Source organism: Ovis canadensis, chromosome 11 (genome assembly GCF_042477335.2).
Source record: "Ovis canadensis isolate MfBH-ARS-UI-01 breed Bighorn chromosome 11, ARS-UI_OviCan_v2, whole genome shotgun sequence".
NCBI lineage: Eukaryota > Metazoa > Chordata > Mammalia > Artiodactyla > Bovidae > Ovis > Ovis canadensis.
In genome coordinates this window covers 20471462-20488527 of record NC_091255.1, presented here as the reverse complement: position 1 = coordinate 20488527, position 17066 = coordinate 20471462, and the positions used below count along the sequence as shown (strand labels likewise).

The 17066-nt window shown below is 36.2% G+C and overlaps 1 protein-coding gene across 30 annotated transcripts in view; it reads left to right on the top strand.

Moving 5' to 3' along the window:
* The window catches only part of BCAS3 (BCAS3 microtubule associated cell migration factor), a 608745-nt gene that overhangs the window by 207243 nt on the left and 384436 nt on the right, over window positions 1-17066 (top strand). For all 30 annotated transcript variants that reach the window (XM_069602698.1, XM_069602701.1, XM_069602691.1 and 27 more), the window contains exon 14: window positions 15332-15465. In XM_069602698.1, the coding sequence (XP_069458799.1) occupies window positions 15332-15465 (134 nt within the window). The remainder of the gene's footprint in view (window positions 1-15331; window positions 15466-17066) is intronic.

The following is a 17066-nucleotide window of genomic DNA, read 5'->3' as shown; positions in this document are numbered from 1 at the left end:
GTCTCTTGAGTCCCATCTTAAGTATCATTTTGGGAAAACTTACCTGACCCTATGTAGGATATCATGTCCCCCCTTAACCTGGCTACTTAATAGGGCAAATGACTTAATCTGCTTGGATCACTCCCAGTACTTTCGTTTCTTCATCAATAAAATGAGGGCTGTACTGTCATCTAAAACAATACCTAAAATATAGTGAGACCTTAATAAATATTAACTGTTGTTGTTTGCTTTGTTGTTAACCTCCCTCTTCCTAGTTTTTAATTTATTTACACTCATCTAGAGTATCCTTTCAACATATTTTCTGTTCAGTTCAGTCGCTCAGTCGTGTCTGACTCTTTGTGACCCCATGAACCGCAGCACACCAGGCCTCCCTGTCCACCACCAACCCCTGGAGTGCACTCAAACCCATGTCCATTGAGTTGGCGATGCCATCCAACCATCTCATCCTCTGTCGTCCCCTTTTCCTCCCGCCCTCAGTCTTTCCCAGCATCAGGGTCTTTTCCACTGAGTCAGCTCTTCACATCAGGTGGCCAAAGGATTGGAGTTTTGGCTTCAAAATCAGTCCTACCAATGAACACCCAGGACTGATCTCCTTTGGGATGGACTGGTTGGATCTTCTTGCAGTCCAACAGTATTCTCCAACACCACAGTTCAAAAGCATCAATACTTCGGTGCTCAGCTTACTTAATAGTCCAACTCTAACATCCATACATGACCACTGGAAAAACCATAGCTTTGTCTAGATGGACCTTTGTTGGCAAAGTGATGTCTCTGCTTTTTAATATGCTGTCTAAGTTAGTCATAATTTTCCTTCCAAGGAGTAAGCGTCTTTTAATTTTATGGCTGCAGTCACCATCTGCAGTGATTTTGGAGCCCAGAAAAATAAAGTCAGCCACTGTTTCCACTGTTTCCCCATCTATTTCCCATGAAGTGATGGGACCGGGTGCCATGATCTTCGTTTTCTGAATGTTGAGCTTTAAGCCAACTTTTTCGCTCTCCTCTTTCACTTTCATGAAGAGGCTCTTCACTTTCTGCCATAAGGGTGGTGTCATGTGCATATCTGAGGTTATTGATATTTCTCCCGGCAATCTTGATTCCAGCTTGTGCTTCCTCCAGCCCAGCATTTCTCATGATGTACTCTGCATATAAGTTAAATAAGCAGGGTGACAATATACAGCCTTGACGTACTCCTTTTCCCATTGGGAACCAGTCTGTTGTTCCATGTCCAGTTCTAACTGTTGCTTCCTAACCTGCATACAGACTTCTCAAGAGGCAGGTCAGGTGGTCTGGTATTCCTGTCTCTTTCAGAATTTTCCAGTTTCTTGTGATCCACACAGTCAAAGGCTTAGGCATAGTCAATAAAGCAGAAATAGATGTTTTTCTGGAACTCTCTTCCTTTTTTGATGATCCAGTGGATGTTGGCAATTTGATCTCTGGTTCCTCTGCCTTTTCTAAAACCAGCTTGAACATCTGGAAATTCACGATTCATGTATTGTTGAAGCCTGGCTTGGAGAATTTTGAGCATTACTTTGCTAGCGTGTGAGATGAGTGCAGTTGTGCAGTAGCTTCAGCATTCTTTGACATTGCCTTTCTTTGGGATTGGAATGAAAACTGACCTTTTCCAGTCCTGTGGCCACTGCTGAGTTTTCCAGATTTGCTGGCATATTGAGTGCAGCACTTTCACAGCATCATCTTTCAGGATTTGAAATAGCTCAACTGTAATTCTATTACCTCCACTAGCTTTGTTTGTAGTGATGCTTCCTAAGGCCCACTTGACTTCACATTCCAGGATGTCTGGCTCTAGGTGAGTGATCACTCCATCATGATTATCTGGATCTTGAAGCTCTTTTTTGTACAGTTCTCCTGTGTATTCTTGCCATCTCTTCTTAATATCTTCTGCTTCTGTTAGGTCCTTACCAATTCTGTCCTTTATTGAGCCCATCTTTGCTTGGCATTTTCCCTTGGTATCTCTAATTTTCCTGAAGGGATCTCTGGTCTTTCCCATACTGTTGTTTTCCTCTATTTCTTTGCATTGATCACTGAGGAAGGCTTTCTTATCTCTCCTTGCTATTATGCTTTTGTTTTGTTCCCAGATATTATTAACCTGGTAATTTTCACATAGTTGGTAGTAAGTGTACATTGAGTAGTTACATTAATTAATTGTCTTATGTCTTTATAATCTTGGAAGTGTTAGTTGCTCAGTGGTGTTTGACTCCTTGGGACCCATGGATTGTAGCCCACCAGCTTCACTGTACATGGAATTCTCTAGGCAAGGATAAATGAGTAGGTAACCATTTCCTTCTCCAGGGGCTTTTTCCCACCCAGGGATCAAACCTGAGTCCCCTCTTACAGGCAGATTCTTATCATAGTTTGAGCCACCAGGTACAGGAGGCGGTGACCAAAATTATCTCAAAGGAAAAGAAATGAAAGAAGGCAAAGTGATTGTCTGAGGAGGCCTAGCAGATAGCTGAGGAAAGAAGAGAATTGAAAAGAAAAGGAAAAATATACCCAACTAACTGAATGTAAAGTTCAAGAGAATAGCAACGAGAGATAAGAAAGCCTTCTTATGTGAATAGTGGAAAGAAATAGAGGAGGACAATAGAATGGGAAAGACTAGACATCTCCCCAAGAAAATTGGAGATACCAGGGGAGCATGTCATGCAAAAATGGGCACAATAAAGGACAGAAATGGCAAGGACCTAACAGAAGCTAAAGACATTAAGAAGAGGTTGCAGGAAGACTCGGAAAAACTGTACAACAAGGGTCTTAATCACCCGGATAACCACAATGGTGTGGTCACTCAACTAGAACCAGACATCCTGGAGTGTGAAGTCATTTGGGCATTAGGAAGCATTACTATGAACAAAGCTAATGGGGGTGATGGAATTCCAGCTGAGCTGTTTAAAATCCTAAAAAATGAGGCTATTAAAGTGCTCCACTCAAGATGCCAGCAAATTTGGAAAACTCAACAGTGGCTATAGGACTGGAAAAGGTCAGTTTTTATTGCAATCTCAAAGAAGGGTGATGCTGAAGAATGGTCAAACTGCTGTTAATAGCACTCATTTCACATGCTAACAAGATAATGCTCAAACTCCTTCAAGCTAGGCTTCAGCAGTATGTGAACTGACAACTTTCATATGTGCAAGCTGGACTTACAAAAGCAGAGGAGCATCCATTGGCTCACCAACATCCAACAGATCACAGAAAAAGCACGAATTCCAGAAAAACATCTGCATCTGCCTCATTGACTGCGCTAAAGCCTTTGACTGTGTGGATCACAACCAACTGGGAAATTCTGAAAGAGATAGGAATACTGGACCAATTACCTGCCTGCTGAGAAACCTGTGTGCAGGTCAAGAAGTAACAGTCAGAACCAGATGTGAAACAGCCGACTAGTTAAAAATTGAGAAAGGAGTTCACCAAGGCTGTATACTGTCACCCTACTTATTTAACATCTATGCAGAGTACATCATGAGAAAACGGGGGCTGGATGAAGCACACACTGGAATCAAGATTGCTGGGAGAAATATCAACAACCTCAGATAAGCAGATTATACCACTCTAGTGGCAGAAACCAAAGAGGAACTAAAGAACCTCCTGATGAGGTGAAAAAGGAGAGTGATAAGGCTGGCTTAAAACTCAACTTTCAGAAAACTAAGATCATGGCATCTGGTCCCATCATTTGATGGCAAATAGATGGGGAAAAAGTGGAAACAGTAGCAGACTTTATTTTCTAGGGCTCCAAAATCACTGCAGATGGTGACAGCAGCCATGAAATTAAAAGACGCTTACTCCTTGGATGAAAAGCTATGGCAATCTAGACAGTGTATTAAAAAGAGACATTACTTTGCCAACAGTGGTCCATCTAGTCAAAGCTGTGGTTTTTCCTGTAATCATGGATGGATGTGAGAGTTGTTCCATAAGGAAAGCTGAGCATCAAAAAATTGATGCTTTTGAAATGTGGTGTTGGAGAAGACTCTTGAGAGTCCCTTGGATGACAAGGAGATCAAGCCAGTCAATCCTAAAAGAAATCAGGCCTAAATATTCATTATAAGGACTTTTGCTGAAGCTCCAACACTTTGGTCACCTGATGTGAAGAGCTGACTCATTAGAAAAGACCTTGATGCTGGGAAAGATTGAGGGCAGGAGGAGAAGAGGGCAGTAGAGGATGAGATGGCTGGATGGCATCACAGACTCAGTGGTTTGCATTTGAATAAACTGAGTGAGATAGTAAAGGACAGGGAAGTCTGACATGCTGCAATCTGTGGATCGCAAAGAGCTGGACATGACTGAGCAACTGAACAGCAACATAATCGGGCCATGATAAGGGATTAATTTAATGTACTTAGTCGTTCGTGAATAAAACCAACTTATTTCCAATTTCTGATTTGAACAAAAATTGTCTCCCTCCCTCAATTGTGGGATTGTTCCATGATGCAAATTATATTAAATGCAGGTGCATATCACACGTAATTAAATATTGAAATTAAAAGTATCTTGTGGAAACTACATTACATTTTTGTGACTTGGTACACTAGCTGGGAATATTATTAGTTTCATGACATTTGACATCAAAGAAGATATGTATTTTTAATTAATTAGTTTAGAAATTAGAAACATAAGGAAGAAATTCTCAGCTCTCTGCAGTGTGGCCTGATGTTTCTCACAGACCTGTTGTCTTTAATTCAGTAAACAATTGTTCTGCTTTCCAGAGGCGTTACTTCTGCCAGCTGAGTAGCCTAGAGCTGTGAAGGGCAACACATCCACGTCTTAAATAATTACCCTTCCTTGGCAGGGAAATTGCTTTTCCATCCATTAATAAGAGGAAAATGAATGTTGGGTCTCTAGTAAATAAAGTAGATTAAACATGAACCCCTCTGAATGCTTGGCTGCATCTTTAACAGACTTGGCATTTTTCTGGTTATTTAAATGCTATATATTGAAAGGTGCTGGTGGTCTTGGGTTAATCATTTAAACAGTCGGATTTTTTGTTTGTTTGTTTTTTGTAGTTTTCCCCATTGATCATAGCAAATGGTCAGTAAAATACCTTGTCTTGATTTTTGTTAACATTTACAATGTCTCCTCAATTTAGAGAATTAGGCGGCTTTAGGATTTTCCTCTCACCTGACAGTTTCAGGTGTCTTAGTGTTAGTCATGTATGCTGTGTCACTAGCAGTGCAGAAGCAGCTTGAAGAATTTATTGCCTCCTCCTCGACCCTTTCGTGGGGATGTTTCCATTAGAAGTCTGTAGTTACTCTCCTGTTTTTTCGTCTTGTAAAGTGATATCTTTTACTCACGTAATGAGTTACTCCCTGAAGAATTTGTTGTGTTCGCTCTGCATTCATTGTGGCAGTGGGTTATATGAGAGTCAGAGGGAATTTTTCAGGTGTGATTGGCCATAAAGTACAGCAGGCAGCATGCCCGCAGTCATTTTAGGGTCCCATCAAAATGTTTAATTCCTTTAAAATGCAAAAAAAATATAAAGTTTTAATGGAATGCCTTAATATCCATAATATACATTTAAACCAGCAACTGTAGTCATAAAATAGTTTTTTCATGGAAGAGGGGGCCAATGAAGGCAAAAATGTCCAGGGTATATGAAAGTCCTAATGCAGCCCTGGATTCTGAATGTCCGTCAATAAGAAGGAACCCTGCTGCTTCACTATCACCACTGCTACAGCAAAGGTGCTCAGGTAATCCTGAATGGATTAATGAAAGATGAGAATACATACAGTGGCATACCTACCATGTAAAAATGTGAGGCAAATATAAATGCCCATAACACTGCAGCTGCAAGTATCTATTAGATCCAGTATTACATTTTGAAAAAGGTAAAAAAGGATGTCTATAACCAAGTAGATACAGGCGAAGTAGCCAAGGTTGAAGTGTACTTTTGCTTATCAGGACAACTTTAAAATGGTTAAGCCTTGACTATCATTGTCCCTTTTTCTTTCCACTCTTCTTATATACTCTGGCCCTTCTCCAGCTTCAGGCTTCTTTCAGTTTCCTCGTTCAGATTGGTCTATATTCTTGCCATATATTAAATATATGTATATACATGTTGGAGGTTTCCCTGGTGGCTCAGACAGTAAAGAATCTGCCTGCAATTCAGGATACTGGGGTTTGATTCCTGGGTTGGGAAAATCCTCTGGAGAAGGAAATGGCAACCTACTCCAGTATTCTTGCCTGGAGAATCCCATGGACAGACGAGCTTGGCGGGCTACAGTCCATGGAGTCACACACAGTTGGACATGACTGAGTGACTAACACTCTATCTGTACATATTATTTATATATATATACACACACACATATATAAATATATATATATTTTTAAATAGTTTGACCAGTATTCTGAAAAATTTTCAAGGATATATGTATTTCAAAGAACATATATTAAATTCAGTATGATGCATACTTATGGTGGGGAAAGGATGGCAATGGGGAATGGATTTAGGAATGGAAGATGAAAAAGAAGACATAAAAACAGCAGTCTACTCAAACTCTTACCAACAGCATAGAAGAAATAATATTATTATTTAATAAAAAATAAACTAGGTTCCCCCCACTCTCATGTCATCCCTTTGATTATTTCATGGGAAGATTTTGATTATTCTTGTTATTGTTGTTAGTCTTTCTTTTCAAATCATATCTTTTTGATAGGCTAAGAAAAATATTTGCTACATTTGCAAATATTCCTAAAGTGAAAGTGCTAAGTGAGATGACCCAGTTTTATCTTCCATCTAATTGTTATGTGTTACACAGTTTCTGATCTCCCCTGTCAGAACTCTGAACTAAATCTGTTGTATTTTTGTGTATACAAAGTGGAATTCATGAATAATGCTGCTCTGACCATCATTTGGCCAGTTTGCACATCTGAGGCTTGTAGCCCTCTTTCTTGACTCCTTTCTATGTATTGTCATTTCATATACATCCCTCTGTGACTGCTATGTTTTTTGATGTGTCTTTTTTTTCCACTAGTAGGGGTAGAGTTTTAACTTTCTAACTGCTCTATTTACCATCTTATCATCTCTCTCTCCTTTCACTCTAGCTAAAGCCATAAAAATTATCTTGTTCCCTCATCCTTGTTATTGTTTTGGTTCATCTTCATTTTTCTTGGGCTGTAGCTACATGATACAGATTGTGTGTACAAAGGTGTGTATAGTTTGGTGAATTTCTACACACAGATACATACACACATATCCACCTCTGTATACATTCCATCCAGAAAATTTTAAGTTTCTATTTTCATGCATCTCTGAAGTATATCAAATGGCGTTCCTTTGGAAATTCCTAAATTTCCAAATTTACCTTTCAAATTAAATCTTAAAATCTTAATATATAAAATGTGTCTTCTAAGCAGACTGATCTGTCTACCAAATTCCTGTTAACCTTCATTGATTTTGTATTTTATTATGAACTTGTGGCAGTGATTGTGACATTAAGTTAGTACTGCTTTTGTGTTTGTGTATTTGTATCTGTATAGGGCAATAGCATTGTGCTGGTACATAATAATGTCCCCAAGATAACTACCTCATCTAAAAATTGTACATTTTTGCCATCCTTGTGACCTCTATGTTGTGATGATTATAATATTATATGATAAGAAAAATCATATATTTAGTTACGAGAGAAAACCACATTTTCATAAAGATATTTTATCACTTTTGTGCTTTGACATCCTATTAGTATTTTGTGTTAATATTGTTCAGTATTAGTTAACTTTATTAAGTGAATGTTTAAACCAGAAGTAATCAACAGAAGCTTATTCTAAAATGATATGGAGATTCAAAGGATCTAAAATAGTCAAATCAATCTTGAAAAAGATGAATAAATTAAAAATAGTGACACTACCTAAATTTCTGACTTACTTAAATATATACTTTTAAAAATAAGTATTTAGTAATGTAGAAAGGATGGTTTTGGGTAAGTATAGTCGTAGATGGATGGAATAAAGTCCAGGAATTGATCAAACTCTTATGATGATTTGATTTTTGACCAAAGTGTTAAGTAATTCACTATAGGGATAGCATGATTTTCTCAAGAGATGGTCCTAGAACACCTGGTATATCCATTTGGTGAAAAGTCAGCTGGTTTCTCCAGTAATCATGTATGGATGTGAGAACTGGCCCACGAAGAAGGTTGAGTGCTGAAGAATTGATGGTTTTTAATTGTGGTGCTGGAGAAGACCCTTGGACAAAAGGAGATCAAATAAGTCAACTCTAAAAGAAATCAACTCTGAATATCTTTGGAAGGATTTATGCTGAAGCTGAAACTCCAGTCCTTTGGCCACCTGATATGAAGAGCTGACTCATTGGAAATGAGCTTAATACTGGGAATGATTGAGGGCAGGTGGAGAAGAGGGTGGCAGAGGATGAGATGGTTGGATAGCATCACTGACTCAATGGACATGAATTTGAGCAAACTCTGGGAGATGTTGAAGGACCCAGGAGCCTGTTATGCTCCATGGGGTCACGAAGAGTTGGATACAACTTAGCTACTGAACAACAGCAAAACTTTTCCTTAACACCATACACAAAAATTTAACTCAAAATCACTCATACACTTAATTTAAAACCTAATACTATAAATCTTCAAAAAGAAAATGTAAAGATTGTATCATTGTAACTCAGGAGGCATAGAGGACGATTTCTTAGATAGGACACCAAAGAAACAAACCATCAGATTGGTCTTCATTACTTGGGAAACTTATGGTGAAGCAAATGAACTGGTATATATAAGCTATAAGTATATGTCTGAGATATATATATACACACACACATATACATTTTTTAATATTTTTATAATGTGATAAAATATAATTTTAATGTATATAAAATGAAGACAAAACAATTTAAAATAAGAAAAGGATTTGAACAGTAAAGTCAAGGAAATATGCAAGTAATATATAAGTATTTAGCACCCAGCATCATTGATCACCAAGGAGCATAGCATTTTTAAACCATAAGAAACCCACCAAATACTCACTGAGGTGATTAAATTTAAGAATATCAGCAACACCAAATGTTGCAAAATTATGGAGTTCATGGGAAAGAAAGTAAAATGATACCACTGCCTTGAAAAAACATTTTCTCAGTTTCTTATCAAATTAAATGTGCCTCAGCTCAGTTCAGTCGCTCATTCGTGTCTGACTCTTTGTGACCCCATGGACACAGCAGGTTTCCCTGTCCTTTACTATCTCCCAGAGCTTGCTCAAACTCATGTCCATTGAGTTGGTGATGTCATCCACCATCTCATCCTCTGTCGTCCCCTTCTCCTGCTGCCTTCAGTCTTTCCCAGCATCAGGGTCTTTTCTAGTGAGTCAGTTCTTCGCATCAGGTGGTCAAAGTATTGGAGCTTCAGCGTCAGTCCTTCCAGTGAATATTCAGGGTTGATTTTCTTTAGGATGGACTGGTTTGATCTCCTTGCAGTCCAAGGCACTCTGAAGAGTCTTCTCCAATACCACAGTTCCTCCTCCAGGGGATCTTCCTGACCCAGGGATCAAACCTGCATCTCCTGTGTTGGCAGGCAGATTCTCTACCATTAATGCCACCGTTAATTTGTAATGACAGAAAGTCAATCAGTGGTTGCCGGGGCCAGGTGATGGGGAGGGTATGGACTGCAAATAGAAGAGAATTTTTTCACGTGTTCTCTATCTTGATTATGGCCTTTGGATGTGGCCATTGGATATGGCCAAAGATATCTTCAGAACGGTAACAATTTCATGTTATGTAAAGTGAAAGGAAGAAAGTAATTATTTAAATAAAGATGTTAGGATGTTTGCAAATTACAAACTTTAATAATTTTTAGGTTTTCATCTCTATAGGTGTTGATGAGAAAGTATTAAATTTGCAATAATTAATACTAAAATGTACAGTTATTTATGAGTGATGATAATCTGAATTCCCTGTAAAGATTTCCATTTGACCCGACATATCAGTGGTTGTGTCTGTTTTTGGAGGAGAGTGTGAATAAGCTGGTAATTTGTCTTCCAGTTCATGTGTGCATGTGATAAAGAACCATACAATTAGGTAGGTGTTATAAATAGGATATGGCAGAAAAGACATCCCTACTCAAGTTTCCAAGATTTTATAGCATATGCCCAGTCGAGGTTTGCTACTCTTTAATTTTGCCTTTTGGGCTAACCAGCTGACGCCCAGTTGAAAAGACTTATGTTCTTATGAGGCCACAAAAGCCCTAATGTTCAGTCTTCAGCTACCTCAGATTTTGGGGAACGCCATGTACCATCAGCAGCTTTAGTCCCTACCCTCTAATGCTAGCGCTCATCTATCAAACTTAAGGCTGAGAGTGAAGGAAAGGAAGCTTCCAGATAAACATACAGCAGCGCCTAAACAGCTAATCACTCTAGGCTTCCGCTTCCAGGCCCTATAATTAGAAGTCCTTCTTTTCCTTGTATTCCCAGATGACGCAAATGCTTTTTGTGGCTTGGCACCTCATTTGGGGCGTGGGTTTAGTTTATGGCCAGGCTGGAGTCTGGTTTAGTCTTCTGATGCTGCATAAATAGTTCTCAAGCCACAGTCTACTCTGTACAAGTTTTTCCTTTTATGTATATCTGCTTTTTAACTTGTTTTCTAGAAAAAAAAAAAAAACCAGCTTGTCATTTCTTCCTGCAGAATGTGTGCAAAAGAGGAAATTATAAATTCAAAGGAAGCATATTATTGGTATAGTACTACACTAGCTATTTCCTCCTTTCCTCTCGATAAATTAAAAAAAATTATTTTAAAGTTTTGTCAAAATGTTGGACTTATTTCTGAGTTATATAAGCTGTATTTGCATGAATAAGTGGAAGAAAACGTTTTGAGACAGGATACAAGAAGATAATCAGGATAGATTTTCAATGGCTAATTCTCTTAAAATTTGAAGTTGTTTTGCATACCAGTTTGAAAAACTAGGAGCATGTTGAAAAGTTTGTATTTGTGATTATCTTTCATATGCAAAACAATAAGAGTCTTGATTTGGCTAATAGGGACTACTATGTGAATGCTAATTATGTGTAAATCATTGATACGCTAATAAAAGAAAGTGAAGTTTATGTTTGGGAATGAGTAATATATTTGTGCTATAAATACAAGTGCATCACATTTCCTGTCATAATGATGTTTCCACTGAATTGTTTTTCATGTGCAGAAATAATTTTGCTGTGGGAATGTGGAATCAAAACATAGTAGTAGAATTGTGATAATTCAGACTTACTATAACTAAGTAAAAAATAGGAGTCAAGAAATACTGTCCACAAAAAGAACATGTCCAATCTTTGAAATTTATTGTATGAATAACAACAGTATTTATTGACCTCATGCTAATAGCTGTGCACAGAATGGTTGGCAATGTTAAATAAATTGTTATAGATCTCAATAAGTGACATGGTTCATCATCTAAAATGTATTCTCTCGGAAACAGCCAAGATACTGGCATCTAAAATGCTATTTTTAATCAAATATAATGACTGGAGTTGTACCATATGTTAGCCAATAAATAGAAAACTCATATATACTTCACCTTCCCATATAAATGCCCACTTTATCTTTCCATAGATGCTTGATATTCTTTCAACAAAGAAGTTTTAAGAATTACAAAATATGATTTTGCTTCTGTTTCTCACAGAAAGCAAATATATTCTGGACAAAATATTAACAAACACAAACATTCTAATATGTATATTTTAATTTCTGGAAAAACCAGTAAAACCAATAAATAAGTTAAAATTTTATATTAAAAATAGTGAAATTATCTAAAAAAGGGAAGGAAGTAAGAGCAGATAAATAAGTAAAAGTAAAAACAAGTGTGAAATTTAAGAGATAACCAACAAAGACCTACTGTATTACACAGAGACCTCTACTCAATATTCTGTAAAATCCTAAATGGGAAAAGGACTTGAAAAAGAATAGATCCATGTATAACTGATCCACTGTGCTGTACACTTGAAACTAACATAGCGTTGTTAATCAGCTGTACTCCAGTAGCAAGTAAAATTTTTTAAAAAAATCAAGGGGAAAAAACCCACAAGGGTACAATCAGAAAAATAATAAAAGGTAACAATATGGTAGATGTAAATCCAGCCTTACCCTCAAGTTACACTAAATGTGACTGATCTATAAACAGTAATTAAAAGTTTGAGATAGGAATAAAAAAACCCCAAACTGAACCCCAGTTATTATCCAAAACAGAGTCATTTTATAATTATATTGACTGTGAAAGTAAAATGAAAAAGTAGTGATATTAATACCAAAGAAAGTTGGCTTCAGAATAAGGGAAATACTAAGGTCAAAAGGGGACATTATGATAAAAGAGGTGATTCACCAAGAAGTCGTAACAATCCTAAATGTGTATGAACCTAAAAAAATAGGGCTCAAATTTAGGGAGCTTATATAACTGAAAAAAATATCCATAATTATGGTTGGAGATGTCAACTTCTACTCAATAATAGAAAACAAAAGTAGGCAAACAAGTAAGGATGTTAAAGATCCAGTAACATATCAGTTAACTTAATTGACACTGATAGAATTCACCAAGTGTTCAGGTGTACATGGAACCCTTAGCAAGATATGTTGTTCTGAGATATAAAACAAACTTTAATTTCTTATCATAATGGAATTAAACTTGAAATTAGTATATGAATGATAACTGGAATATACCCAAACATTTGGAAACTAAACAACATATCTTCCTGACACAATAATCTAAGCTTCAGCTTTTAAGAAACTTGAAGAAATGGAAAATAAAACTAAAGCAAGGGCAATGAAGGAAATAGTAACAGATGGTCATGATAGCAAAAGAAGGAAGATAAATCAGTGAAATGGAAAAGAGAAAACCAGTGACACCATAATGGTTTCTTTGAGAAGTTCTAGCTAGACTGACCAAGAAAAAAAGAGAAAGGATACAAAATTTCAATATCCTGAATGAAAAATTGGACATTACTAAAGACCCTACAGACTATTTCCTTGAGTTACAGAGAGTAATTCTTCCAAGAAAAAACATTACAATATATTTTACATTATAAAAATTATGTTACATTTTATATTAACAAAATTTAAAGAGAAATTAAATTACTATATCTGAAAGTCTTCACACAAACACAGAAAAGGCCCACATAGTTTCACTGGAAAATTCTACTGGACATTTATTAAAGTATTTCCTCTAGAAATAAGATAAAAGGAACATTATGCAACCAAACCCGCTTTACCCTAGTACCAGAAACAGACAAACACAGTATTAGAAAAGGAAATTACAAACCAGTATCCCCCAGGAACACATTCACAACAACAAAATAGTAGCTAATTCGGTGCAGCAGCATGTAATAAAGGATTTTGACAAAGTGGAGTTTATTCCAGAAATGCAAGATTGTTCCACATTTGATAACCTTTCATTATTAAAATGCACCATACTAATTGACCAAAGAAGAAAAACCACATAATCGTCTCATAGGTGCAGAAAAGCATTAGACAAAATTTGACATCTGTTTATTATTAAAACTCTCAACAAATTAGAAGGAGAAAATAATGTCCTTAAGTTGATACATAGCATTTACAGAAAATCTACAACTAGCATCATGCGTAAAGATTGAATATTTTTTTCTGAAACATGGAACAAGGCATGAATATTGCCTTTCGTCATTTTTGTTTACCTCAGCAAAAATAGCAGGTCACGAGAATAAAAAGGCATGTAGTTCTTGTAGTGTGGAAAGGAGAAAAATCAAACTATGTCTATTCACATACTATATGTTCAGAAAGAAAATTCCATGTACTCTATTATAAAAGCTCATAGAATTTGTAGAGTATGTAGGTATGCATACAGTTCAGTTTAGTCGCTCAGTTGTGTCTGACTCTTTGCGACCCCATGGACTGCAGCACGCCAGGCCTCCCTGTCCATCACCAACTCACAGAGCTTACTCATACTCATGTCCATCGAGTCAGTGATGCCATCTAACCATTTCATCCTCTGTCATCCCCTTCTCGTCCTGCCTTCAATCTTTCCCAGCATCAGGGTCTTTTCTAGTGAGTGAGTTCTTTGCATCAGGTGGCCAAAGTATTGGAGTTTCAGCTTCAGCATCTGTCCTTCTGATGAATATTTAGGACTGATTTCCTTTAGAATAGACTGGTTGGATCTCCTTGCATACAAATATTTATATAAATATCAGTTACATCTCTATATACTGCCAAGGAAAATTTGGTAATTGAAATAAGAGTACCATTGATAGTAGCACTAAGGAAATATAATCGATGTGCTAAAAGAGAAAAAGCAAGACATATCAAGAAATATGCGATGTTCATAGATCAGATGACTCATTATTGTTAAGATGTTCGTTATCCCCATTATATAGATATCGAAAACCTGAATCTGTGTTTGGAAAGGCAAAGGATTTAGAATAGCTAAACCAATCTTGGAAAAGGTCAGAAAACAAAGACTTGCTGTATGTGATTTCCAAGTTATAGTGTTAAGAAAGTGTGATATTAGTGAATGATAGACACAGATATCAATGGAATAGAATAGGACTTCCAGAAAAACACGCACCCTAATATGGCCAGTCGATCTTTGGCATGTTGACATTGAATGTAGAATAAAAGATAAACAATTTAATGAATAAAGATTAGCCTCTTCAAGAAATCCTGCTGAGACAATTGAACATCATTTTCAAAAAAGATAATTTCTAATACCTCACACTTTGTACAAAAATTAACACAAAATTGATGAAAGACCTAAATGTAAAATATAAAACTGTGAAATTGAACAGGAAACCAAAATTTTTGTGACCTTGTATTAGGTGCATAATTCTTAGCTATGACATCTCATCAAAATTTGCTTTGTGAAAGACAGTAGGGAATTTAAATAAATAGGCAAAGTGGAGAAAAGTTTTAAACTAGTGGATTGAGTAGGGTACAATTAGTTGTAATAGTACTTAAATTGGAACTTAGAATTCAGGTTTTGAGAAATGGAAAAAGTGAAAGTGGGTTCTAATTCCATGGAGGAAAGTCTTTCACATTCTTTGTTATCAGATTTGCTATTTTAAAATGCTTGTGAACTCTGTGATTCCAGCATTGTAAACTTTTCTCTACTAGTTGCATGAGAACATCATAAAACCTTGACATGTAAGTATGTCACTATACTTGAATACTGATGTGACCTTAAGGTTTTGTATTCCCATGGGAAAAAAATTCCTGTGTTTTAATTTTTTTTAATTGTAGGAAGTTCTTATATATTTGGTTACTTTTTCCCTTCAGTAATATTTTAAAGTATGATGAATGCCTTGTGAAAATATTTTATCCACATACATAATGGTGTTTATTTTTACCCTTTTTTGGTGTGTCCTTCAGGAATGCTTCTAGTCACAACAGATACCCTTGGCCATGACTTCCACGTCTTCCAAATTTTGACTCATCCTTGGTCCTCATCACAAAGTGCTGTCCATCATTTATATACTCTTCACAGGGGAGAAACTGAAGCCAAAGTAAGTTGTATATTTTTTCACAAGGTGTTTTCTTTGTGTAATATGACATCTAATCCAGAGGTTATTTATATCATACTGGAGCTTAACGTTAATGTTGGTGAGTTAATACTGTTTTTTAGACTGGGTCAGATAATTAAGAACTTTATCCTATTTTGACCCAGTTAATAATATAAGCAGTAGGTGAACCATGAACGTTGATAAAACAGAAGTTCTATTTATTCTTCTCTTCCTGTCCCCAAACCGTTCTTTTGTTTGTTTTCTTCAAGTCCAGTCTATTAGGCATATATTCTGCAATCATGCTGAAGTAGTTATTGGTGAAATGATATGATATGTCTGGTTTGCTTTTGAATGTTCTGGCAGAACAAAATAAACTAAGACATAAGTTGAAAACAATATGCAAAGTGTTAATGATAGTCAAAGCTAGGTGATGTTGATGTTGGTGGTTCATTATAACAGTCTTTAGACTTAGTGTGTATTAAGAAATTCCTCTAATAGAAAGTAAAAATAAAGCAGTACCTTTCACCAGCATTATGCTGTGTTACTCACTTTTACTGTTTTATAGCAGACTTATTATTCATTTTTGAAAACATTTTCAGCTATTGAGCATTTTCTCATTGAAATGCATTTTAGTTATGGGGTAATATAAAGAATATTGAGTTATGTAACACTATTTTGAAGTTATATAAAGAATATTTTGAAGTTTTTAATTTGAATTACATTGAAATTACATTTTAATGCAGTTAGAATTTGCATCATTAATTATAGAATTTTTACATCTAGGAATTATTACATTTTAAAATTATTATTGCTGAGGTATAATAGGTTATATATTGTTTTGTATTAGATTTGTGTTTTCCTGCTTTGCTGCACTCTATTTTGAGATCCAATACTTTTTCAGAAGAATTTTTCTTGTATTTTATATGTAGAATGTGAAAGTGAAAGTCGCTCAGTTGTGTCTGACTCTTTTCAACTCCATGGACTGTCCATGGAATTCTCCAGGCCAGAATACTGGAGTGGGTAGCCTTTCCCTTCTCCAGGGGATCTTCTCAACTGCATTGTGGGCAGATTCTTTACCAGCTGAGCCATAAGGGAAGCCCAAGGACTCTGGAGTGGGTAGCCTATCCCTTCTCCAGGAAATCTTCCTGATCCAGGGAATAAAACTGGGGTCTCCTGCATTGCAGGTGGATTCTTTACCAACTGAGCTATCAGGGAAGCCCTTATATAGAACATACTTTCTGACAAGTATTATGCTAATTTTTGACTGTTTTCAGTTTTATTTTTGTTATTGCGTTAGTTTGGAACTCGAAAACAATGTGTAATTAAAAGTAATAATTGTGGTCTTTTCTTTGTTAATAGTTACCTCCTATTTTTAAACTTTCTACCATGCTGTTTTGATTTACTTTACCTTTGTAATACAGTTTGACATCGGGAAGCATGATGCTTCCAACTTTGTACTTCTTGGTTATGATTGCTTTTGTTATTGGGGTATTTTGTGGCTCCTACAAATTTTAGGATTGTTTTCTAGTTCTGTGAAAACGCCATTTGAATTTTGATAGAGATTTCATTGAATCTGTAGATTGCTTTCAATAGTGTGGACATTT